This window comes from Fundulus heteroclitus, chromosome 23 (assembly GCF_011125445.2).
Source record: "Fundulus heteroclitus isolate FHET01 chromosome 23, MU-UCD_Fhet_4.1, whole genome shotgun sequence".
Taxonomy (NCBI): Eukaryota; Metazoa; Chordata; class Actinopteri; order Cyprinodontiformes; family Fundulidae; genus Fundulus; species Fundulus heteroclitus.
The window spans coordinates 24,455,699-24,482,410 of NC_046383.1; the positions used below are offsets into that span (position 1 = coordinate 24,455,699).

The 26,712-nt window shown below is 42.4% G+C and overlaps 3 protein-coding genes across 4 annotated transcripts; 1 reads left to right on the plus strand and 2 right to left on the minus strand.

The window, feature by feature from the left end:
• Positions 1–3,949, minus strand: gdf9 (growth differentiation factor 9). Of its 2 annotated transcripts, none has more exons than XM_036127742.1 (2): positions 3,450–3,949; positions 1–1,219 (listed from the first exon to the last, which is right to left on the minus strand). In XM_036127742.1, exons 1-2 carry the CDS (start codon positions 3,811–3,813, stop codon positions 225–227), a joined length of 1,359 nt encoding a protein of 452 aa, XP_035983635.1. In that variant the 5' UTR covers positions 3,814–3,949; the 3' UTR covers positions 1–224. The 2 variants fall into 2 exon arrangements, with proteins under 2 accessions (XP_035983635.1, XP_012712277.2); XM_012856823.3 differs by having other exon boundaries at positions 1–1,153; positions 3,450–3,946.
• Positions 3,950–9,432: 5,483 nt separating this feature from the next.
• Positions 9,433–10,722, minus strand: sowahab (sosondowah ankyrin repeat domain family member Ab). Its single transcript, XM_036127695.1, has one exon. The coding sequence runs from the start codon at positions 10,720–10,722 to the stop codon at positions 9,433–9,435; it is 1,290 nt and encodes a 429-aa protein (XP_035983588.1).
• LOC105921195 (septin-8-A) lies at positions 10,676–26,712 on the plus strand. The gene is made up of 11 exons (XM_036127407.1): positions 10,676–10,764; positions 12,867–13,105; positions 15,999–16,113; positions 16,199–16,394; positions 17,993–18,179; positions 18,256–18,417; positions 20,899–20,995; positions 21,118–21,286; positions 22,835–22,967; positions 23,062–23,237; positions 25,398–26,712. The coding sequence occupies exons 2-11, from the start codon at positions 13,091–13,093 to the stop codon at positions 25,450–25,452; spliced, it is 1,305 nt and encodes a 434-aa protein (XP_035983300.1). The 5' UTR covers positions 10,676–10,764; positions 12,867–13,090; the 3' UTR covers positions 25,453–26,712.

Sequence of the window (26,712 nt, forward strand, 5' to 3'; positions counted from 1 at the left end):
AAAAAAAAGAAAAAAAAAAAGAAAAAGAAAAGAAACATGCCACAGTCCCCTTTAACATGATAAAATACCTTTAGGTTAAGTAAACAAACCTGCTTCTGAACTTTTTTTTTTTTTTTTTTTAATGCTACAGTTTTTACAGCTTTATGAATTAATCTAGACTGGTCAACGTTGCTGTTAAATAGAGATGGTCCAGAAGAACTAGTAGCCGAGCCGTCAACGAGCGTTCAGCGACACGTACACCTGGTGGCGACCATGTCCTTAAACTCCTTGTAGGCGTAGGAGCCGTCCTCCTCGAAGATCATGACGCTGAGGGGGCTGTAGTGGGAGGGCACGCACGACGGTCTGGGCACGGACGAGTCCAGCTTCTCGTAGATGATGTTTTGCACCATGGTGTGGACGGGGGAGCCGTAGATGAAGCCCATTGTTCTTGGGCAGATGCCTCTGCAGTACCTGGGGTTGTACTTTGGTGGGAAAACAATCCAGTGATCCAGTTTGAGCTGACTGAACCGCACCCTGAAGTCGTACAAGGCACAGTCCGAGGTGGGGAACTCGGAGCTGGATTTCAGCTCCGGCAGCTGTATGTCCAGGCTTTTATCTCCACGCTTGCTCTTTGGAGACGCCCTCTTCCATCTCCCCTTGTGGCCGCGCCTTTGTGCCGACTTGAAAACCTGGTTCTGAAACGTGCTTGCTGGGGCTCGTGGCCCAGGATCTGCGCTGGAGTTCACCGCCGACCTCTGGTGGGCGACTTTGCTTGTGTCGTTGAGATACAGAATCAGAGGAGGAGCTCCCAGGATGAGCCCCAGAGGACCTCTGAAACCGTGGCGCCCAGCTTTTTGCCTCTCGGAGCAGGAGATGTTAACTAGTAGGTGTACGTTCCACTTCTGTACGGGCTGAAGGAACGAGGAGACGTCCACTTCCAGCCAGTTCTTGCGCCGCCTCCTGTGCGTGCTGGCCGTGAAGTTCAGGGTGCGAGAGATCCCGGCACACAGCTGGCACTGGTTGGACTGCTCGTGCTCCTTTATGCTCAGGTGACACACGGAGCCGGCAGCGGCCGGGTCATTGCGGTTGAAGCTGTACAGGAGGGACGCCTTCAGGAGCTGCTCTTTTCTTCTTACTTGATCAAGGCTGTAGGACAAATCCTGTGTGAAGCTTTCTGGAAGAGAAGAGAAGATCCAGGTACTGCACCAGGCTAGTTTCACCAACTTGTTTACACAGTGCCCTTGCAAAAAAAAAACAATTAAGCTTTTTAACCTTTCATCTTATTACAAACATCCAATAAAGTAGTGTGCATTTGTATTGAGCCCCCCTCAAGGATACCTCATTTAGCCCAGTGACTTCTGTGTCGGTCCCCCAGGGCCATTGTCTTGCACATTTTAGACGTTTTCCCAGTTTAACACACCTTAAGTCATTACCCAGCTCCTTCAGATCTTGACAGAGGTCCTCCAGGTTGTTTACATCAAATATTTTTGTAGTTATCTGAACTCAAACACCCATACGTCTCAGATTGACATTGACTTTCAGGAAGGAAAGAAATATTCATGGGCTTAAAAAAAAAAAAAAAGGAAACAGGGGCGTGGAAAATAAAAGAAAAAGTTTACTCCGTTTTCCTTCAAAGTCAGTACCTGGATCTGGGACTGACCTCAAACCCAAGTCATTGTAAGTTTTGCTTGTATTCAGAAGACCGACCTTCCAAGCTCCACATCAGGAGGAACGCAACAAGAATGAAAGCCAGAAATCCCCCTGCAGGCCTGAAGATAGTATCCAGTATGGGTGCCATGCATCTAAAATACAATAAAAGTCGCAGGTTTGAATCCTTAACACTTTTATGGAATAATAAACCAGTGTTGTTCAAGCCTACTGCTCAAACTCCAACCATGAAGATGCTTAGAAATGGAGCATTCTTTACAGTGCTCAGCAAATCCCGCTGGTTCTCTGACGTGCTTCTAACCAAAATGTGCTGACCTCAGGTTTGGCATTATTCCTAGATCTGAGCACTGGTTTCAGAGATGCATCGGTAACCACTCACCAGTTCCAAGGTTGGCAACAACACATTTCTCTTCATAAAAAGGTAAATGTTCACACAGGGATGTTGTGCAGTACATGCACGAGTTCCCTCGCCCCCAGTCGGTCCAGGCAGATGACCGTTCACTCTGAGCCTGTTTCTGCTGGAGGTTTTCCTCCCTGTTAAAAAGGGGAGTTTTCCTCTCCACTGTCGCTTCATGCATGCTCAGTATAAGGGATTGCTTCAAACCCATGGACAATGCAGACGGCTGTCCCTGTGGCTCTACGCCCTTTCATAGAGGAGTGAATGCTGCTTGTCAAGACTTGATGAACTCTGCTGGGTTTCCTTAGACAGGAAACTTTTTGACCAATTTGTCTGGATATAATTAAATTGGACTTTGTAAAGTGCCTTGAGATGACATGTTGTGAATTGGCACTATATAAATAAAACTGAATTGAATTTTTTTTAATGCATGACAAGATGCAAATTGTTGAGAGTGCTAATAAAGTTTACACCTGCAGCTTTCACTAGATTTCATTTGGTCAGCAGCCGTCTTTGATACAGAACAGCAGCTCCCTGGTCTACAGCTTTCCCAATCAGATCTTCATGGTAGCATGGTTGGGTTTCCTAAAGGGGAATTCAAAAAATCTGACTTCATAGTAGGAAACAGAAAGCACCAAGTTTTGTGCACAGTGAGGCCATTTTGAATTTTGAGACTGGAGTTGGTTAGAAACGTCTCCCTTTCCCCTTACAAACCTGGAAGCTTAAACATCGGAGTAAAGCTAGAATACAAAATTAAACTGCATCCTTAAAAACAGGCAAGCAGTTAAATCTGACAAATATATTTTTTACTTGATTTTTTGTTGTTGCGACAAACATCAAAGTATAGTTGTGATACAGTTTCTAAAATGCCTGCCAGCATGGCAGTGGAAACCCTGAAAAAGGGGCGGCTGTCCACTTTATGTTGACATTTTATTTCCAGTTAACACACATGTTTGTTAGGTTAAAAACAAATGACTATGGGATTTTTACTAGAGAAAAAAAAAAAAAAAAACAATTAAACCACCAAAACATTTTTCATGTGTTAATCAGAAATCAAGTGAAAAAAAATGGACAGCAGCCCTGCTTCACCTTTTTCTGAGGGTACTGAGGTAGTACTAGTTCTAAAAGGTTGGAGAACACCTGATCTATTAATATATATATTTATAAAGCACACTTTGATACCAGCGCAAAGAGCTGTACAGAAATAAAAATAAAAACAGCTGTCACCTTCCACCCAACCCAGAACATAGAACAGATGCAAAAAGGCGAACCAGCTCAGAAAAACAGCCCAAAAAGAGTCGCTCTTAAACCTGCGTTTGAAAACACCAACTTTCTCGCTAAAACAACAAACCAAAACTTTAGGTCTCATTATTTCTTTGAGCTTCCCCTGCGTGTCGCTGCTCACCCTTATTGCTCTGCGCAGGACACTCCTCTTGGGGCTTGATCAGCCTGATGGTGTTGTACAGTTTATTTCCATCAACGCTTCTCTGCGTCCTGGTCGACTTCTTGAAAACCTCCGTCAGGTATCTCACGTACCCGTGCTCGGGCTTCGCCCTTTTCCTGGGACCCGAGCTCCACCTGGAGCCTCCGCTCTCCGACAGGGCTTTGAGCAGCGGGGAGAGGATGCTGCTGTACGGGTAGGTCAAGGCGCTCAGGTTGTGCAGCGCATCGGAGGGTCTGAGCAGCGGGAGGCCGCGGGACACCAGCTGCAGGAGCAGGAGGGCCCGGAAGCAGCAGACAGCAGCTGACACCAGCGTTTGTTTCCCCATGGTAAACTAGAAAACCGGCCAGAGAAGAGAGGCTCTCTGCTGGTGGTGGAAGAGAGAGATAGAGCGCGAGGAAAACGGAAGCCGCGCACGTTTGGCCTCAGATCAGCGCGCGCAGGTGTTGCCAATCATCACCTGCGTCAATCAGAAGGGCTTCCTTTTTCAAGAAGACGAAGAAGAAAGTTTTGGGTCATGACATGACGTTGACATTTATTTTAGTAACCGTTTTTGCTCTCTTAGTAGGCCTGCTTCACGTTTTTTTTTTAATGAAACGTGTTTGCAAGACTTTAGATTTTATTGCTGGCTTCACAAACAATGATACAGACGTAGGCTGCCAATGAGTGTCGTTCGAGAAAACGAATGCTATTTAAAACTCTATTCAAAAACATGTATAACACAGCATATTTAACTTTACACGGTTGTAAAAGCATCCACAATTTTACAGCAAACCACAGCTAAGCCCAAAGGGTTCTGACTGAAAGGGAAACAAGACAGGCATCTATCAAAGTACAATAAAACAATGTAAAAGGAGTATCAATTTAAAGAAAAAAGTCTATATATATATATATATATATATATATATATATATATATATATATATATATATATATATATATATATATATTCCTTATAATATCAGTGCCATTTTGTTGTGGAAATGATATACCACTGTGTAGGACCCAAATATCCAGATGAAGAAGCCTCTCACAGAGCCCTGGCTTAAATGTGTGCATTGGCAAACAAATTAATAACAATAATGTACATAACTGGATACAAAAATTAATAGCTGAGTAATCTAATATTTCATTATTTGACACCAAAGTATAACTTTACAAGAGGCTCAATATTCCTCATTTTAATGCACAAAGAAGGCTGCACGTTTTTTGTAAGAGTTTCTACTAAAATAATACGTTATTCTCTTAATCTCATGACCCCCCCCCCCTCCCCACAAAAAAGAAAGAAAACTTAAAAAAAATCCTACCCTCCCTAAATCCCTGCTACAGAGGGCATGGCATGTGAAGAATTGTTTATGAATTTGCACTGGTTGCCCGCCAGGGGGCAGTGTAACGAGGCTCATATGCAGCCAATATACACAAGTCGTGGAAAACCACTGCGGCGATCATTATGCATGTTCTAAAAGCTTATTATTAGTAACATAAAGAGCAATCTTCTCTCACTTTTTTTTGTTGGTCATTATAAAAATCATCTGAGATGTACAGTTAAACATCTCTGATAATGAGCATTAAATGTCCTCACAGTGCCATCCTCCCTCTTTACAAAGTCACAGAACAACAGGCAGGAGACCCAAAACAAACCGAGAGGAAGGGGAGAATGGTGAGTTTTGTAAAACTTTTAGCATCACTGTTTAGTCTATCTTACATTTCTCTTATCTGAATGTGATTTTATTGCATTTGAGAGGGCCATTCAAAGACATGACCCTGGACGTATGTTTCAGGGTGTTGTTCTGCTAGAAGGGAAACCTCTGCAACAGTCTCTAATCATTTGCATGCTCCAGATTTTCTTCCAGTATTGTCCTGTATTTAACTCCATCCATCCTCCCATCAACTCTGACTGGCTTCCTGGTCCCAGCTGAAAAAAAGCAAAAAAGAAAACAAAAAAACATCCCCAGATCATCATGCTGCCACTACGGTGTGTATGGTATGGCACATTTTCCCCATTTTTAATTGTAAAATGAGTTTAAAAATCACACGTCATTTTCTTTCCACTTCACAAGTCTACACTGCCTTCAAGAAGGTTTGTATTGGGTTTTTATTAGGTTACAACCGTATGTAGAAACGTTTAAAGGCTGTGAACACCTTTGCAAGACACTGAATTATATTTTTCCTTCTGTGGCAAGACATACAAAATTAAATCCGCTTTTCACAAATGTATCAACATAAGTAAAGGGATTTAGCAGTTTAAACAATGATAGGTTTTGGTATTTTTTTTGCTAAAGATTTTGTCATGCATGATGTGAGAGTATTTTCTCAATCCTGAATTACAGAGCTCCTTGGGGGATAATCCATTCTTAAACGTTGCTTTTAACAATTTCCAGTCTTCTAGCAAATATATTACAAGATCTTGTCATTCAACTGAGCAGACTCACGATTTACGGTCTTATCACAGATTCAAATCAATTTAAACAGCTTATCACTTCGTAACCTTTGGCAGCCTAAAAATCAAAGGGCGTATCACCGTCCTATCTTCTGTCAAGAGAAACTGTGATTTATTTGCTATGGTCTCTGAACTAAGGGCACCTCCCGTTGGAGACTGTCTGGTCAGCTTTTCAGTTCAGCCAGCAGGAGCTTTTCTCCTGATGCTGGAGCATTGCAGCACATGTCCAGAAGCATGTGGAATCTCCACTGATTAGACAGCGTTACACCGAGATAAGAACGTTTCAGGTCGTCATCAAGGCTGTGGCGTGTTTTGCTCAGAAACTTGCAACATTTTAACGTTTCGCCTTAACCACAGTATCCTGGAACATAGATTAGTGTACAGTGAATCTCAGAATACAATTTAACTCTATTTTTTTTGTTTGTTGATTTATGTGTAAATAATTATGCTGTTAGCTTTGGGAAAATGATATACTTTACTCCCTTTAACTCCTCTTAATGACTAGAGCTACAACCTGCAGAGACTAATAGCCCTCTTTTCCAAACATTTCAAAGTGTGTTAAGTTCTAATCTTGTTTTAGAGCCGGTTGATCTGTCATGAACCAAGTGATTCTTTTTACTAATCGTTAAGTCCCGCGGCAGTGTCAAAGAAAGGTTTTTAAACTAATCCCTCGGTTCAGTTTGATATGCTGAACGGTTTCTGTGTGTGCAGACATCTTTTGTGAGTGAAGAGGGGAAAAAAAAGCTTTGTTTCCTGCTAACTACAAAGGGGACATTGTTCTGCTGCTGTTTTGATTGTGACGACATCATCCGTGTCTCTTTTCATGTCATCAGGGACTGATTTTCTGGGTCAGCAGAAGATAAAAATTGAATTTTTCTTGAGTGCACAAAACAAAATACGCACCAGCACACAACAAAGGGAAAATCCCTGCTATTGTGCATGTCTGGTCGTGGGAATAAGGAGGACTAGTCAGGAGAACAGGACTGTAAATATCAAATAACCTTACACTTTAGACCTATCCTTAAGATAAAAAAGCTCTTTTATATTAATAACAGTTTATGAAGTGAAACTACACTGTTATTAAATGGTCAAAAAATTCAACACAGCTGTTTTCTGTATGATGTATAACACAATACATACAGAATGCATATAATTTTGCGTGTTTATTACGAGTCAGGTGAGACTTTCTGTTCTGCAATTAAAACCGGCTACTCTGTGGGTTTAGCCTAATAAATATTTTTTTTTTATCATACTAGTAAAAAGTTTAAAGGTACTAGTTAGCCTTTTTTTTTTAAAAAAAAGCAATTAAATTCACATCATGGTCATAAACCTCCCCTCCCAAAAAATGCTTCATCACACATGACTGGTGACATCACCTAAGGCAATAGCTTCTTTTGGGTTTCTTCCTCTTTGTTTGACCTCATTTTGATCAAATTTGTCCTTATGGGACGTTTACTTTCAAACTTGAATGTCTGCGCGATATGCAAGAAAATGTATGAAATCAGGCATGTTTGGTAATGATAAAATAAGAGCAAAGGGCAGGCTAAAATCGCCATATTTTAAATATCAAAAATCTTCAGTGACTATTCCAAACCAAGTTGTCATAAAATACTACTAATAATAGATTTTATGTACAAAGGACTTGCCAAAGAGCTACGAAACAAGTGAAAATGGGGGGAAACCCAATTTGCAGGCACGACAACTGGTAAATTCCCACCATAACAAACATATAGTCTAGTCATTGTTTGGACGATTTCCAAGTCTCAATGATGCCTTTCGCAGAAAAGCTGCATCACCAGCTATTTGAGTTAGCCAGAGGTCCACCCTGCCGGTTAGCTCCTTCGGACATTCAGCTGCAGTGCAGTCCGTTACTTTGACTATTGCATCACCTCTCTGACGTCAGAAGCAGAGCGCTGTTCACCAACCATGATGACTTGGTGATCATGGGAGTCAAACTCTGGCTCAAGCATGCAAGGTTGAAGCCCTTGCTGCACATGCCTCAGGATCTATTTCAAAATAGGGCAAAAGTTTTTCATCTGCCACAACGCGTACCGATGTTAACTCATCAGCTCCATTCTTGTGCTTGTTGCAATGTCATAGGGCTGGACAATATATTTCGATCGATAATCGTATATCATGATCAATAAAAAGTTCAACAGAAGAACAGTTTTCCTTCCTTTTGCATTCTAGCCATGTAGGTTAATATTACAGTAGTTGCATCTTCCCAACCAATCACAACGGCAGACCCAGGAACCAAGCCCCGCCCCCTTCAAAGAGTTCAGAGAGCACTTTTTTTTTCTCCTTTCTTTTTTTTAAAACTTGCAGCTTTGGTAAAAAGTTGGTTCAATAAATGGTTGAGTTTGAATTTTTGTGTGTTTTGTATATAAAAATAGGTTGCTAAGCAACAGCATAAACTGGCCAGGGCTGCACTTAAAAACCTTAGTTTTGAATTTATTGATAATAATCAATATAATTATCGATATTGATCAATTTGATTTCTATTTTATCAATATGCTTTTTTTAATATCTTCCAGCCCTACAATGTCATTTATCTTGCAGTGGAAATTCAGACATTAATGCCCTGCATTGTTTTAAACGTGTTCATTTGTCTTAATAATAATGATAATAACAATAATAAAAAGCAATGTTATAAAATCAAGAGTCAAGAAATGTTTTCTGGAGATGTATTACACATTTTAGGAAAAACATGTAAGACAAATACAAAGACTGCTGATGTGTGTTAGTAAAAAAAAAAGGTACATTTGTTCAAAACGAGTCATTAACGGCTAATAATAATAATCCAAAACTATATACTATACATAAGTATTACACTTACCAAACCAGTGATACACCGTACAAAGCTGTGCAAGACAGTAAACATGTGTCCAGGCACAAACGATGTGAAAACTAGCTGCCGGTTTTTAGGTAATGTTGCAGTTTCATCATCCCAACATTGTTTTCCATCATATCTCTCAAAGAGATCAAAGATCCTTTAATGATATACCAGAAACACTGTATTTCTGGAGTGAGCAGCCGTTTTCGTACAGCAGTATAGATGGCAGAGTGATCCTCAGGCTGCTCCGTGCACTGCTTGTTAGCTGGCTGAAAGAAGGCCTCTGCACTTTGCCCGCACCCACAGGAAAGCTGCAGGTGCCACGTCTGCTCACACCCACAGCAGGCTGATACAGGGGCAGATAGGCAAAACCATTTGGCTTTGTGCCCCAGAGAGTTCGGTGCAAAGCTGACCTGAAAGAAAGTCCACTTCAAAATGTCTGCAACTAAATCCAGAAGGGGTTTATTTAAATTTGTTTTCCTTAAATCGAAATTTAACGATTAAGACCTTGGTACAGGTAACATTTATAATGGAGCGTATTGATTTGAAATTTTAAAATGATCAACTAATTTTAAGTAGACAACCGGATCACGTTTTTGTTGTACTGGCCATCACTCCAAAATGACCCAGTACTGCCCGGTTGGAACACCCCTAGATCCACTTGTGACCCTCCCCTACCACTCGTGAGCAATTCTGCATGGCTTGTGCTTCTTCCCTAAGTGAGGGTGGAACAGTTTGCTGATGGTGTTGAAGCCCCTGGCGTGCTCCTTGTATTCCTCGTCCTCCGTCTTCTCTCCGCTCCGCCGCGGCCCACCCAGCAGGGCCCTGACCTCGGCCGAGGCACCTTCCCCCAGGTAGTGGAGCGCCTTCTTGCCGTCGTTGTCTCTTTCGTTCACGCTTGCTTTGTAGCGCTGCACCAGAGCGACCATGACCTCTGCGTGGCCGTGCATGGCTGCGATGTGCAAAGGCGTGTATCCCCCGTGTGCTTTGCTGTTGATGTTGACGTACGTGCCCCTTTTGCTGGAAACGTCCATGAGTTTGTGTATCATGTCACAGCTGCCGCCCTTGGCGGCCCAGTGCAAGGCTGTGAACCCCGACATGAAGTCTTTCCTCTGTGCTAAGCGCGCGTCCTGCAGCAGTAAGGCGTATATTTGTCCCCACAGCCCAGCAGCACACTTTACGAGCCACTCGTGGGCCACTGGCTCCAAAGGCACAGACTCACTGTATTTGGCATCTTCAGCCTGTCTGAAGGTCTTGTTTTGGGGCCTGGCCAGGGGAGAGCCCGGGCCCTGATTGGCCTCTGCCTGCTTGGATTTCCAGCACTGGGACTCTTTTATTAAATTCCTCTGATGAGAGGAGGAGGGCTTAGAAGTTGGAGGTGGGATTGAGGCAGCTCTGAGGGCTGGTTTGTCTGGGTTTCCATGCTGATGCACCTGGGGGAGTGATCCGTCCCCTGCCCCTGCTGCAGAGCCTCTCTCCGGGGATCTCACCGCTATGACAGCGAACACGGCTCCAGATTTAGCCGCTCTGCACGGCTGATCCCCGGAGATACTCAGCACTTTTACGGTGGTTGAACCCGCGGCGGACAAAGGCCCGCTTTCCTGCACCCTCAGCGCGCAGTTCCTACCGTCGCCGTATGGACTTATTGTACTCGACGAGCTGCGCGCATCGCTGTCCGCGTTCTGGCGGCAGAGGCTCTGCTCCATCCGCGCCTGCAGGCACATCTCCTCCCTCACGAAGTCCTGGTAGCGCTTCCTCACCACCACGAACTTCACCTCGTCGATCTGCCGGACCACAGCCACGCTGTTCACCAGCTTCTTGAACAGCTCCCTGTTGTGCTGCCTTTCCGCGGGATCGCCGCCGCTGATAATGAGGCTCCTGAAGTGGCTCACCAGCTCCGAGTTTCTCACTTTGCCTCCGCGCTCCAGCAGAAAACACAACACGGACTCCTGGGTCAGGGCCATCGCGGCCCCTGCGTGTTGCTCCGTTGACATAAAAAGGCGCAGGTGAGAGATGGCGGGGAAGCTCCGCTGCGTGTCCGACCGCGCTGTCCTCTCTCCGTCGTCCAACCTGCTGCTTCCGGCGGCGCCTCGCCAAATCTGCCCACCCGTTTAATATGCAGACACTGCCGCGTTCAAAGGCTGTCCAGGGGCCCCTGCAGGGGATCAACGTTTACTGATATAAAAAAAATACAAGCCGGAGTCCAAAGTGCCCGCTTTAATAAAAATAAAAACATTAATCATTTATTATTAATGTTTGCGTTATTTTGTGTACTTTTGATATGCACAGCCTGATATTTGTGCATTTTAAAATGAAGAAACAACACAATTCACAGGTTTGGCATTTGTTGTTGATGATTGGTAATTGATAATTATGTTATAACATATGGCATTATATGTATCGATAAAAACAGTACACCAGGATATTTGAATAAGCAATAAAAACAATGTACAACTTCAAACTTGGCCTCCTTTGTAGCCTTTTCATAATGGCTGCTCCTGAGAACACCAAGAGGAGAAGTTGTTTAAGAAACACAAACAAAAACAGTAATTGGGAGAAAAAATACCCTGAACAATTGTATCCTTAATATTAGAAACGGGACAAAAAGCTGAAATGCATCCATCCATTAATGCCCTTCATCCATGTGGGGGGAATGGGGGGAGGACAGACAACTGTGCGCGTCACAATCATCATCATCATCATCATCATCATCATCATCCTCAACAAGAATAATAATGATAATAATAATAAAATAATAATAACTGTTGTTGTCTAGTTTGTATGTAAATATAAAAGTTATTTAAGGAGAGGCTGTTTACTTTGCTGTTGTTTTAAATGCCAAAGCTAATCCATTCATCCATCCATCCAATTTCTGACCCGCTTAATCCCTCATGGGGTTGCGGGGGGTGCTGGTGCCTATCTCCAGCATTCACTGGTCGAGAGGCGGGCTTCACCCTGGACAGGTCGCCAGTCTGCTGCAGGGCAACACAGAGAGACAAACAGGACAAACAACCATTCACGCACACACTCACACCTAAGAATTTAGAGAGGCCAATTAACCTAACAGTCATTGTTTTTGGACTGTGGGAGGAAGCCGGAGTACCCGGAGAGAACCCACAGAACATGCACAGGGAGAACATGCAAACTCCATGCTGAAAGGCCCAGGGTTGGACTCAAACCCAGGACCTTCTTGCTGCAAGGCAACAGTGCTACCCACTGTGCCACTGTGCAGCAACAACTTGTATAAAAAGTTTTTTTAACAACTTGTATAAAAACAGTTAATCATAATTAAACTAATACGTTTTATTTTAATTAAAAACATAACATATATGGGGGGGGGGGGGACAATGCCCACCTCCTATTCCCACACACCCGCACACATAGCCAGACATACACACAGTCACATTTTGTTTAAGAATCTAAATTTAATCTTAGACAGTTGAATAATTGGCAATATTCATTTGTTGACTTATTGATGGGGCTGCACGGTAGCCCCATCAATAAGTCCACAGTTAGTAGCAATGTTGCCTTGCAGCAAGAAGGTCCTGGGTTCAAAGCACGGTCTGGAGTGTTTCTGCATGGCGCTTGCTTGTTCTCCATGTGTGCATGGGAGAACATGCATGGGCACTCCAGCTTCCTCCCACAGTCCAAAAACATGACTCTCAGGTTAAATGGTTACTCAGATCACCCTCAGGCGTGTGCTGATCCGTCTGTATTAGAGAACAATATATTAAAACTCCTGAAATTCTCTTGGTTTTTGGTTCGCCATCATTAGACGACCCCCTCGTCTCCCCACTGTCCCCCAAAATCTGGCCACCCTTTCAAAAATTAGGGGCACCCCTGCTCTGCACTCGTAAACAACAGCAGCACCAACAGAAGTCAAATAAAAAAGCCAGCAAATAAAACACTGAAGACAAACTGGGGGTGCTTACAGCAGGGTGGAGGCTTGCCAACGGCATCGGGTTATAGCTCTACAACGTCTGGCGCCAGAGTCACTGTTTTACAGCCTCCTCTACTTCATTTTATGTTACATGTCTCTCCCAGGGTGTGCTTTGTCTTTGTGCCTATAATTTATGAATAAAAAGGCCTGCATTGCATCTGTGTTTAGGCGATCGCTTCGCGTTGCAAAGGCATCAGAGAACAGAATCCCTTCCCATGCTGGATGGAGCGAGAACAACTCTCAGAGCAGTGAGGCAGGCTGCCTGTGTGCTGTAATGCCGCCCTCCTGCACAGAGGGGGTGTTGCCTCGTAGCAGCCGCACCGAGCAGAGTGTGAGGAGAGCAGCTCTGGATGGAGGCTGATTATTAGTCCTGGACTCAGACGCTGGTGATCATGGCGGCCGATGAGGTAAGATGTTTTCTCTTCTAAGCGTGATGATGAGCTAGTGTCTGCGGTGACTGCTGATTAGAACAAGAAAAAAGGGCTACGGAGTGATGGGATGCTGCTGCCTGCGTGATGCTGAGGGAGCTCGGTGCGCTTCATGAAGCAGGATGTCATTGTACGGTTGGGCATGCTTTTTTTAAAGCACTTTCTAGAGTCGCGCAGGAAAAAAAAAAGCCTGCAATAGCACCCAAACATGCTGCTGGCATTAAACCAGCTCAGAGGATGAGCATCTGTTTACCTCTGACATGAATGAACAGGGTGGAGGGGTTAGTTTTGAATGAAACAGGACAAGAGGCTGATTTAAGAGGATAAAGATAAGTATAAGCCTCTTTTGTGTAGTGATGTCAACTGCTACCTCATGAAGACTCATGGCATTGCTTTGCTCAAACAGTTCTGTCCGCCAGACTTGTGTTTTAGCACACAAAGACATTATTTATTATGATAACATGATTTAATTATGATTCATTTTCTCTAAAAAAAAGTTGCATTGTGACGATTGCAACAGACTTTTTCTTTTTTTTCTTTTTTTTTAAAACGTCATTGGGGTTGTGGGTGCCAGGGCAGCGATCAGCTTGGATGTCCTCTGTGAAATAACCTCCAGATAAAGAGCTCTTTGTGTGAATGAGAGGGGGAGGCCGAAATGAAAGGCTGTTGTATTTAACACATATTGGTCCTCATGTTGAGCCTTTTGCAAGATGCCAGGATCCCCGAGTGGATCCAGTGTCAAAGGAGAAACGTCTCTGCATGCTAACCGAGGCAACATCCGATCAACAGATATCAGAATCAGTTTCAATTGGCAAGTAGCTTCATGCAAGAAGGAATTTGACTTTGGTTCCACTTTGCTCTCAGCAAAGACATTTTAAGTACAATGTGCACAAAAGGTGAATAGAAATGTTTTCTTCTAAAGATTAATATCTTAACAAAAGAGGATTGGATTAGGTCAAACATAAATCTGTTAGGTGATCATCAGAGAGACAGCTTGAGGGTAGAAACTGCCTCTGTGGTGGCTGTTTTTTTTTTTTTTTGTAAATAGTGCTCTGTAGCGGTGACTTAAGAGTAGCAGTTTGTGCGCAGGATGTGTGGGTTCTACGGAGATGTTACCTGTCGTTTTTCAGATCCCGGATTGAGGGAAGGTCCGCCCCGATGATCCTTTCTGCAGACCTAATTGTTCATTGCAGTATGGACCTGTCCTATTTTTAGGATGAGTCAAACCACAGCGATGGATGAACACAGGACAGAGTAAATAATGGCAGTGTTGGAAATGACCAGCAGCTCTTGCAGAAGGTCGTTTGCCTTGTGTTGCCGCAGAAAGTACGGTCTCCACTGGACCTTCTTCTAAACAACGCTTATATATGAGGCCCATCTCAGGTTCTAGGAAAGGGAGGTTCCTAGGAACCAGAAGTGATCCACAGCAGACATGGTGTTGTTGAGGATGGTAAGGGGAGGCAATGTCCGGAGGACTATTGTCATCTCCACTGTCTTGGGTGGAGATAAACTTCAAGTGGCTCTGACCGCACCAGTGAACCAGCCGATCCATCACTTGTGTAAAAGCTACTGCCCCCTGTTGGCCTCTGCGCCCTGTCCGGTCCTTCACCCTGGAGAAGCAGTCACACATCGAATAACTTATTTTGCAGGAACTGACTCTCGAAACAGAAACCATACTTCAACAGTCTTAATTTAAACAAGCCAGAGAAATGGTACAGATCAGTACTGAAGCCCACTTAACAGGTATTGACATCATGGGAAGAAGGGATAAGGAAGAGAGAGCCCAGAATGCTGGTCACATGAGTCTTTATATAAAGCCAAGCTCCTCCTCCGTGCTTCTCCCATTGTCTTCAGCAGAAACATGTCGCCACTCAGATATTATCTGCGAGACTTTGAAATTTGAAGTGTACATGCTGCCCCGAGATAACCGACCATTTCCTTTATCAGTCCCTCTGTCTATATCTATGTATGTCACACCCATTATGTCCAAAATACCTGTGAATCATCTGTTATTGTCCCAATAACTGCTTTCAGCAGCTCCAACAACCTGTAGCTTCACATAATATCTAACACTTGTCTATGCAGACCTGGATCAGATCAATGACTTTTAGGAAGTTCCATGGTGGTAGTGACATCTCAACAGCTGGTGGCTGTTATCATCTTTGACAAAAGCTACCATCACTTGTGGCTAATAAATTCCTGGTACAAAGCTTAGATGGTGCCAAATTAAATTGAATTGAAATCTGTCCAAATTCATTCAGCTCCATCCAACTTTATTTATTTATCTACAAACAGCTGTAGTTCATGGTCAATTATACAGATTTTGAACTGGTCCAAATACTTTATGAACCATTCTTCAGTTCTGGTATGGTTCTGTCTTTCGTAACTGATGGCTGTAATGTGAGAACTGCATGACTCTTTTTGTGGCGAAGAAAGAGCTGATTCAAAATTCCACGCTTTTGATTCAGCCATCTGGGAACGTCTTGGTGTCCACCAAAATGAGCTGGGAAGCTTGGCTTTGTAGATTGTTGTCTCGGTTTCCCCCCTGAAGGTGATGCTCCGAATTCATGGGAAGACAGTGAATTGAAGGATTAAAAAAAAAAACTATTTATTGAATATGAACTACTTTTTAGGTTTAAATTTTTGCATAAATTAGACACTAAAGACACCGACCCAAAATGGATTGTTTTTTGTTTTTAGCTGACCACTTTAGTTTGATAGATACCTTGTAATACTGTGATCCCAGTCAGTGGTTTAGTTGAAAACTTTGTTTCTGGATTTTTCTAAGCCGCGTAGGGGTTAGCCATATGGCAATAGAAGCACCTTACTAATTTCCTGACTTTTGTTGCTTTTTCCTCATACGATTCCTTAGAATGAAGAAATGCGAAGCCTTGAGCTCAGTGGCCAAGTAGGGTTCACCAGCCTTCCCCATCAAGTGGTCAGGAAGTTTGTGGAACGGGGATTCTGCTTCAACATCCTCTGTGTAGGTACGTCCGGACGCCGCATCAGGTCGAGACCCAAGGCATTGGTTACTTTGGAGAAAATCTTCATTGTTTGCTCTGTTTGTCCAAGGCGAGACGGGTATAGGCAAATCCACCCTGATCAACACGCTTTTCAACACGACGTTTGAAAACGAGGAAGCTGATCACTATGAGCAGGAGGTGAAGCTGCGCTCCCAGACCTACGAGCTGCAGGAGCACACCGTCAAACTGAAGCTGACCGTCGTCCACACCGTTGGGTTTGGAGACCAGATCAACAAGGAAGAAAGGTCAAGAATGCCTATATATGTTGTGGCTATGTTAAATCTTGGGTGCTGTTGAGACGATAGAATGACAAACTAGAAAAACATGGACTTAATATTAATAATAGTGCCTGTTTCCTTGTTTTGACAGACACAATAACAAACAGATAAAACATTAGAAAGTGTACAGATGCAGAATATGTGTTGGCACGGTAAAGCTAGTTATAAAGCAGGGCATGTATCGTTAGATTTGACACATTTTAACTATTACTCCCAATTGGTTAAGATGGGGACTTACCCCTCCCACTCTGTGGGAGACAACTCTGGGGCCCCACAAGGCCACTTGTCGAGTCCTCTGCCGTTTTTACTCGCACAGTTGTACTCCTACTCATAAAAAGAACGCCTTCATCAAATTTGCGGATGTCATAACTGTAGCTGGCCTTATGAAACATGGAGATACATCAACAGACAAGTAGGAGGTCCAAAGACCACAAACATGAATAACCTGGTGCTTAACATCTGCAGAATCATGGTTCTGATTATTAACTTCAGGGGAAGCAGAGGGCTCCACTGCCCTCCACACCAGGGATGTGTAACTCGGGCCATCACATGGACTGGAAACGCAATTGCTCTGATCGGGGAAACAGGGCATTGGCTGGATTTTATTCAAATCCTAAACAAAATCTAGACTTAGCAAAGGAACTGCTTCTTTTATTTTACAGGTGCACTGATAAAGGTATTCTCATAACTGGTCTATGACCAGTTATTGGCCTTATGGTCCATAAATTAAAGTGAATCAAAACTACATTTAGTATTTTTCAATTCAGGGTTTCAATTCTTTTTTTATCCGATGTTAAAGTTTGTCTGATGACCCGGAACACGTAAGTCTTCCAAGGACGCACAAACGGAAATAAATGCTTCTTCGTAGGTTTGCTCGGGTCCTTCAAAGCTCCTACTTGCAGATTCATAAACGATTTCCATCTAAATGCCGTGAGAGAGCCACGCTCTGATAAGAGACTTTTGAATGTGCAATATGTCCCATGCAATATATGTTATGTGTTTAGTGCTTCTAAAAACACAACATATATAAAGTGACCACCATGCTAATTTTTACTTAATTTCATATCTCTGAGATGGTAATTGTAGATGTATTTACATAGTATTTTGCGTACTTTTTGTTACCCTCCCTTGTCTGTGAAAAGTGTCATATGAATAAACTTTTACTTGCTTACTTCTCCATATAAAATCTGTTAGTTGTACATTAATCACAATAAAGAAGCTGAGTTGAATAATGTTACTATAAGTGTGCCTTATAGTTAGATCAGTGCCAGCTAGTAATCGCTCCCCCTTCTTGCTGTCCAGTAGTGATCTGTAGACTAAGGAGACAGTGTCGGCATGCAAAGTGGGAGGGAGGAAGGGTGGACCAGAGGAAGACTCAGTCCCAGTCTGACAGATCAAACAGCAGGAAGTACAAAAGTCTGCCATTTTTGGCAGACTGCAGAGAGGGTAAAAACCCTGGATACCCATATGTCTATTAAGAAAAACATCAACAATCTGTAAAAAAATAAAATAAATAAAAAATAAACGGATGAAATAACTAACTGATGCTCTGTCTTGTTTTTCAGCTGCAAACCCCTCGTCGACTACATTGAAGCCCAGTTTGAGAAATTCCTCGAAGAGGAGCAGAAAATAAAGCGTTCCCTCTTCAACTATGACGACACTAGAATCCACGTCTGCCTGTATTTCATCGCTCCGACCGGCCACACCCTGAAGTCTCTGGATCTCGTCACGATGAAGAAGCTGGACAGCAAGGTGAGACGACAGAATTCCCACTGCCGAATATTTCATCGGTTCCTTTTCGACTCTCATCTTGTGGCCCTCCGATTAGGTGAACATCATTCCCATCATTGCAAAGGCAGACATCATGTCCAAGAGCGACCTGGCAAACTTAAAGAAGACGATCATGAACGAGCTGCAGAGCTACGGCGTGCAGCTTTATCAGTTTCCGACGGAGGATGAAGAAGTTGGAGAGATAAACTCTTCCTTAAATGTGAGTCTTAGAAACACACTAGTACAGCCCATGCGCAACAAACAATTATTTTACTTTTTTGTTTGTTTTTTCTGGATATTTAAGCGTGGGTTGACACATTTACTAAGTAAATTAACTAACCTAATAATCTCCTATACTTGGACTGTGAAAGAAAATGAAGGAGACCTGAGACTTTTTGTTTTGTTCAGTTCCAAGCCTTGCAGAGGCCTTGTTAAACATCTTGTTACCTTAATATGTTCTTCAATTCTGATATAATTATTAAAAGCTTTTAATCTTCATAAAGGACACTATATATTTCAGTATACAATTTTAATCCTTCTATCCATCCGGTCTATACCAGCTCAACCGTGCAGGCCAGGGTCATGGGGGGCTGGTGCCTATCCCCACCGTTCATTGGGCAAGAGGCGCAGTTTCGCCAGTGCATCATGGGGCTATACAACTTTAATGTTTTGTAAATATTTGCGGTCTAAATTCTAACGATGGATTCAGACAATAACAAAAATGCTACATTGCCTTGCAGAATTTTTAACGTTTTGACATTTTCTCACATTCTAAAGGTGCACAACAGCTTTGCACATCATACTCATGTGCACATACAATATGTACACATAATACTCATCATATTCTAAAACAGTATTTTTCTCTATCTCTCTCTCATTTTTACATCCCAAACATAAATTCTGTTTTACCTAACGCCTCAACCCCCAGTCTGGATGCGGCATAATTCGCCAAAAGGCAACAAAGTGCAAATCCTACAACCTTCTGTACAGTTAATGTTGGTAGGGCAGCATGTTCATCTTAAATCCTTGTTCAGGTTGAGTTAAGAGAGTGTTGCTCAGTTTGGTCGGGATGTCTCGTTGCACCACAGCAATTCTCTAGATTCAGAAAATAACAATCAGCTGTGAGGTTTAATCTTAAAAGTGGCGTTCAACTTACTCATATATAATGATATCCTGAAACCTCTGCCCTCTGCTCTCTTCGCTTGATCCTTGTCACTGGCACAAAACCCTGTGAGGAGGGGCCAGGGACATGTAGCTCGCTGGTCATTATGTGCTTTAAATACTAGTTCAGATGTTATATGAGTTTACGCTCCACAGTGTGATTTTTAAATGCCTTTTGTTTCTTAAAGGTATACTATGCAACCGGGGTGGATTTTCCAGCGAGGCTCCCCCCAGAGGGCGAAAGTAAAAGTGCACTGTCATAAAGATGCTCAGCTGTTCTGGTTTCCCCGTCAAGCCAGGCGCGGTTGTTTTGAGCTTAGCAGACAGGCGAACGCAATGAAAAGTGGAAAAAACGGCAGTACAAACAATGACTAACACAGTGAAAGTATGAACATTAGGGTGTCCCACAGCGCTATCTTGGCGAGGCGAGACGCCTCGCCAAACTCACGCTACCGCCTCGCCAAACTCACGCTACCGCCTCGCCAACATTAAAATAAATAAATAAATAAATAAAAACTCGATATGCTGTTTATTTGACGTTAACACGTGGTTCTTTGTTGTTGCTTTTGCGCGTGCATATAGTGAATAGCAGGGCAAAAACACATGGAGTTCTCGCCGTAAAGCAAGACCGTCTCTCGCGGTCTTGCACGAGACTTCTGAGCCTGTGGGTGCGGGCCGAGGGCTCTTGCAATTGCAAGTGCGGTATTTCCCCCACAGACCACCAGGGCGGCCGAGAAAACCTTTGTTCGACCTGAAATGACTCATTTAATCATCCACAACGGTATGGAGCACATTAATTAACTGAAAAATGTTGCATAGTATGCCTTTAATGCATTAGTTCATTTATCATGTTAAATCCCTGCTGCTTTTTAGCCATCACTAGTGCATAGTTCTTAGCTTCTTTTTATGTTTTTGTCATCCACACCAGAGCAAATTTTTTACGACTGTCAACGGCAATCTTCTTTTTGGAAATGATAAGACTAAAGTCATAAAATTCTGATAATGAAGAAGTAATTTAATTAGTTTAATTTATTCTTGTACACCTTATGACTTTATTCTAAAAATAAAATAAAAAATAAAATAACTTATTTGTGAGAAAAATGGTAAATTTTCTCGAATATCTCTGACACTGTAAAGTCAGAAATTTTGGATAATCGTCTGGTTCATCTTGCGACCCCACAGATGATGTCTGGCCACCCCCTAGATTGTGCCACATTTTCCTAGCATTAACACAACATGACACATAGAGATTTCTGATATAATTAGCAGGACATTAAACTGCCTCCTCTGACATCAGGTCCAGGATATAAAGCTGAAGTAGGGCAGGTAACTCACACTAAGCCATCTAATCGTGAGGGAGTTACATCCTTCGAGGCCACTTGGGTTGAGAACGAACAGAATTACAAAAAATCGTGTAAACGCTACGCCTACTAAATTAACCCCATCACGGCTAATGTATATTTTACATCCCACCCACAGCAGCCTGCTGCAAGATATTCACACATTTTAACCATTTCCTCTCTCTCTCTCCGTCTTGCAGGCTCGCCTTCCCTTTGCTGTGGTTGGAAGCACGGAGGGTGTTAAAATAGGGAACAGGATGGTGAAAGCAAGGTCGTACCCCTGGGGAGCCGTACAGGGTGATTCTGCTGTTCTTATTTGATAAAAATCTTGTTGCAATTTGTGTACCAGACAGAAGAAATGTTTTGCCATTAAAACAAAGCAAGCAGCCAGTCAGCAAGGTTCTTTCTCGTTTGTTCAGTGGAAAACGAAGAGCACTGTGACTTTGTTCATCTGAGGGAGATGCTTCTGCGTGTTAACATGGATGACCTCCTGGAGCAAACACACTCTCGTCACTATGAGCTCTATCGTCGCTGCAAGCTAGAAGAGATGGGCTTCAAGGACACTGACCCCGACAGCCAGTCGTTCAGGTGAAAGGAGGGAACTGTACAGCATTTTACTGAGGTGGGGGGGGGGGTATCTGTTAGAAAACAGCATGTGCTTCATCCTAGTGCATGGGGATCATTTGTTGTACGGCATAATCTAATGAACGTATCTGCCTGGGTGTGTGTGTGTGTGTGTGGGGGGGGGGGGGGGTTAAAGTTCGTTAATGCCATTTAGGCCTCAATTTCTCTGTTGTTCAGATTTGGTATCATGTTGAACATAAAACAGTTGTCCCTGCACGTCTTTGTTTCCATTCACAGCTTGACGTCAGGCTGCACTTGTTGCACCCTCTTTGCATTCGATAAAACAGTGCCGTGAAGAAGTATTTACACCTTTACAGATTTCTTCTGTCTACTTTGGCTCACATTTAAATGTTTCAGATCATCGCTGCAACCTTTGAATTTCAGACCAATATAATTTGACTACATACAGAATGCTGAATGCTGGTTTTTACATGAATATTTAATCTATCAAGGCATAAAGAGTTCTCCAAACCAACCTGGCCTTATGTGAAAAAGTAATTGCCCCCTAAGCCGAATATCTGGCTGTGGCAACAACTGTTAACAAGGATTTGAGAAAGCTGACAATAAATCTCTGACATCACAATCGAGGGATTGCAGCCCCCCAGTCATTGCAGAACTGTGGAGGCTCTTCAAACACGAAAAGCCTGCTTGAGGTCACACTATGGCCTCTTAATTGGATTTATTCCTAGACTTTGACTAGGTCAATTTAAAACCTTCATTTCAGCTGTTTTGCACAATTCAGAGGTGGATGGTGCCACTCCATAACCCAAGTGATATTGAAGAAGAAGAGATGGATGGACGTCCTCATTTAGGATTCTCTGCAAGTCCTCCAGTTTCTGCAGGTTCCCATACCATCACACTATTACCACCGTGCTTGACTCTGGCCGTCATGTTCCTTTTCTGAATTCCTGTGTAACGCGCACCTTTAAAAAGGTCCACATTGAGAATATTTTCTCAAAAGTCTTGACCCTCATGGTGTTATTTTGGTAAATGTGAGTGAGGCATTTTTGTCCTCTTTAGTCTGGACCTGCCTTTCTTGCCCAATCTCTTATTTACTGTAGAATCATGAGCACTAAGCTGACCCAAACGGTAACAAGTGAGGCATTGGTGAACTCTTGGAGAAACTTTAATGGGCCGGCCATTCCTAGTAAGGTTTCCTCACTGTTTCCTATTTTCTGATTTACTGGATTCCCAAAGCCTTTAAAAATGATTCTGTGGCCATTTTCTTGACTGATAAATGTCAGTCAATTAGTTTCTCACCTGTTCTTTAATTTCTTTAGATCGTGTCAAGTTGCTTTTTGCAATTTTCTTGCCTCAACTATTTGTGCCCTACTGAAATTAGTTTGATCATGTAAAATATGCAAAAATGTAAATAAATACCTTTTCACAGCACTGTAAAGGATCCCTTTAATTACAATAGGCTACCCACAGCTGGCTCCTGGCGCCACATCTTGTTCATACAAAGCGGGAATATTAACTTAAGCCCAAGTTTGTGTTCACCCTGTTCTCCAGCCTGCAGGAGATGTACGAAGCCAAACGAAAGGAGTTCCTCAGGGAGCTGCAGCACAGGGAGGAATCCATGAGACAGATGTTTGTCAACAAAGTAAAGGAGACGGAGGCAGAGCTGAAAGAAAAAGAAAAAGAGGTGAGGACCGAGCGTCACGCAATCAAACGCGCCACAGGCACACGAGAAAGTATTTCACGCGGTGAATTCTGTTTGTCCCGGCCACGTTCTGCAGCTTCACGAGCGCTTCGAGCAGCTGAAGCGCATGCACCAGGAGGAAAAGAGAAATCTGGAGGAGAAACGACGGGAGCTGGAGGAAGAGATGAATGCCTTCAACAGGAGGAAGGTGGCGGCTGAAGCCCTGATGGGACAGGCGCTGCAGCCGCTCAAGAAGGAGAAGGACAAAAAGAAGTGAGCGGATGTCTCTTTTTTTATTTATGTCTGAACTGGAATAACGGCACTGTTATAAAGTCTTCCTTACAATTTGCTTCCAAATGAACCAGGTACTTCTTTTAAGGTAATCTTTTCACTTACATCAGTTTAGCGTCACCAACCAGTTACATGAATGCGATTCCTAAAGCTTTTTTTTTTTTTGCTGAATTTCACACAATTATTTTCAGAAGGCCAGACATAAAATACTTACCTTCCAGGCTACATTGACTTAATTTGGACGGGGAGGGGGTAGAGCTACACGCTCTCCGCCCAGAGGCCATTTTGACTCATAAAGGGATCCAGCATAAAGTGATCCAGGGACATATTTAGACTGACCACGGTACGCAGACGCTGTAGGAAGGGTCACAGCTTGCACGACACAGCCTGACGCCTCCGTCTCTGCAGGCCAACCTGCCAGACTGTCTGTCAGGCAAGGGCGCTTGTGTTTACGTTTGGCTTGTCTCAATGCAGATCTAGACATCCCACGTGGAGCTGGCGTCGGTTTTTCAGGTGGAAGCGTTACGTGCCAGAGCGAATTATTTATGCACAAAGCCCACATACTCAGATAGAGACCAGAATGAGCTGAATAGTAGTAAAAATAAATAAATAACTGTCACAAAGCTATGAAGGCAAAATCGGCGGTGAGAAAAATGATGAAAGCCCAATTTCAGGTATTAAATCAGACTTAATTTCCCCACCATTTCTGGTAAATTAGGATTCCTGAAATTCCTGAGGTTCGTCAAATGCCAGAACAATACGTGAATGTTGTCAAGGTCATTTTTCATTACCTTCTTTAAATTAATAAACAGTAAATTTATTAATATTACTATGCCTTAGGACAGCCTGTATGATGATGTCATGACTTAGTGTGCATCTTACTGAGGCACCTCTTGATAAAGAACTGTAGAAAGGCTCAAAGTAAACATATCTTATTGCAGTACCAAACCCTTATGCTACAAAAAAAAAAATGCAACCATTGACTCATTCATCGAAAATCCCAGAATACTAAAAAATGTTTCTGTAGACAGGATTTCCCCCCGATTAAATAAATGTTATCTAATTTAAAAGGTGCATTTTCTAAAATCTTATGTATGAGCTTGTGCCGTTAAAGTGAACGGTTACAGCATTTTAAAGCTTTTCTCACATCATCAGGCTACAATTCAGAAGAAATCTGGAGAGGTGTAAGCTTAAACATTGCTGCACTTTAGTTTGATATATCCTGATTTGTATTTTTATTACGATTTTATACACTTTGTGTATTTCTTTTGCCGTTTTATTTTATTTTTTTGTCTTTATTCTCTTGTTTATTTAGTTGACTTATGGATGTGAACATCCAAGGAAAATGAGATTCCCATCGACGTAGGGAAAACAGACTCTTTCTCTACTCTACGTCTGGACTAACTTATAACTAAGCAATCATTATAAAACTGGTGATTGAAGCTGTGGCATTCTTCTTCATCAAAAATACAGCTTTGCTAATTTTATTTGACTGGTTCCTAATGCTAACTGTATTTACATGTAATAATACCAGCATGGGCTGTTTTATAACATAAAGCATATATATTTTTAAGCTTTTATTGGGGCTGTTTTCCTCTCCACCTGTAATAGTTTCAGTGAGAAACCTTAAGTAAACGACTCAATTTCTGCTTCTGTCCATTTTACAGTGACTTTATTTGGAAATATCTTTTCTTACATTGTCTACAATGGCAGAATTTACACGTTTGTACAAATTTTGACACCAGTTTTTTCATTGTTATTTTGAAATATAGCTTTTTAATTAATGGAATTGTACGCAGCATCATCAAGAGCAGGAAGCCATATTTTTCAGTGAAAAATTAAGAGCACTTTATTTTTCTGAGAACTTATAACAGCCTCATAATAAAAAGTGAAACTGAGCATTAGGGATCCTCTTGAACTTCCATCTCATTGTCATTATCTGCTGGAGGATTAAATACATTTTAGACCATCCATTGTCTTCACCCACCAACTCCAGATGTGCTCGTTTGAAAGCGGCCTTTTTGCCCTCCCTCCTCTCTCAGTTCTGCTTGCAGTGGCGCCGAACAGAATGACAACAAACTCAGAAACATGCTGTTTCCTGGTTTCAAACTAATAATGTTGTTTTTGTCTTTCCATGCGTAGCTTCTTTAGCCTTCCGTCTGCGTGCTCCTTAACCTCAGGAAGGAACCTGAACTAGAAGCGCTTCCACAGCTTGGGAACATCGGACTAACAATCAAGTGTTTTTATTTTTACAATGTTGAATAAAGATTTTATAGAAATGTAACATCCTTGAAGGTGAGTCCACCTGATGTCTTCCACGTCAACTAGACCTTTATCTGCACACTTTTAAGCAACGTGCTGTAGCATAGTCTCCGCATGGCTCCTAAACTTCACTCCTGCAAATACTTGCAGGAGTGAAGTTTTTATACTACACTGTTGTTGTTTATTTCCCCTTCTACCGTGTCTTGCAAACGTGTTCATACCTCCTGAAATTTTCCAAAACGTTTTCATGTTACAGCCACACATGTATGTCTTATTTCTGATTTTATGTGACAGACCAACACAAGGTAGCTCATATTTATGCAGCGTAAGGAACATTTTACACAGTTTTCATATTTTATTTCTTTTACATGTTTTTATTTACACGCCTTTAGTCAATACTTTGTAGCAACACTTTGTCACGCGTCTAGAAATTATCTAGAAATGTAACATTTTGACCTCTTCTTTTTTGCAAACTAGCTCAAGCTCTGTCAGATTGGACGTAGAGCATCGGGGAACATTAATTGTTATTTATTAACCAGATTATTAATGGGTTTCAAATTAATTTACATTGCTCTAAATTACATGTGTCAAACTCAAGGCCCGCGGGCTGAATTCGGACCTGTCAAGGCAATTTATCTGGCCCTCAAGGGCCAAAACAGGTATATCATGTCATAAAGTAGAGTATATCCTTTTAAATTGTATAAAGTGGCTAAAACTGTGCCTCCTGTAGCGAATATTTTTTTTAACTGTGCAGTAAAAGCATCCAGCCGCTAGATGCCACTTTTCCCACGACACACTAAAACAAGCCAGAAATGTCCAAAAAGTATGCAGAATGATGAGAGTTTAAAGTGTAACTCCCCCATTATCAACTTTCTTTGCGCATAAACTGTATAAACTGGGCCTGAGGGTGCTACTTTTATGTTACTGTGCCTTTTTTTTAATAACATAACCCGGCTTTAATCCTTGCCACTACTTCATCTCTGACCTGTCTGCTGTGTTCCTTGGTCTATATGATGCTCTTTGTTTACTAATGTTCTCTAAAGATCATTTGAGGCCTTCACAGAACCGCACTATTTACAGTCAGATGTTACACGTGGGTGCATTTACTAATCAGATGATTTCTGTGGGCAATTGATGCACTTAATTTTACATAGGATTTCAACAGTTAAGGAGCTTTGAGTAGAAATACCACAAT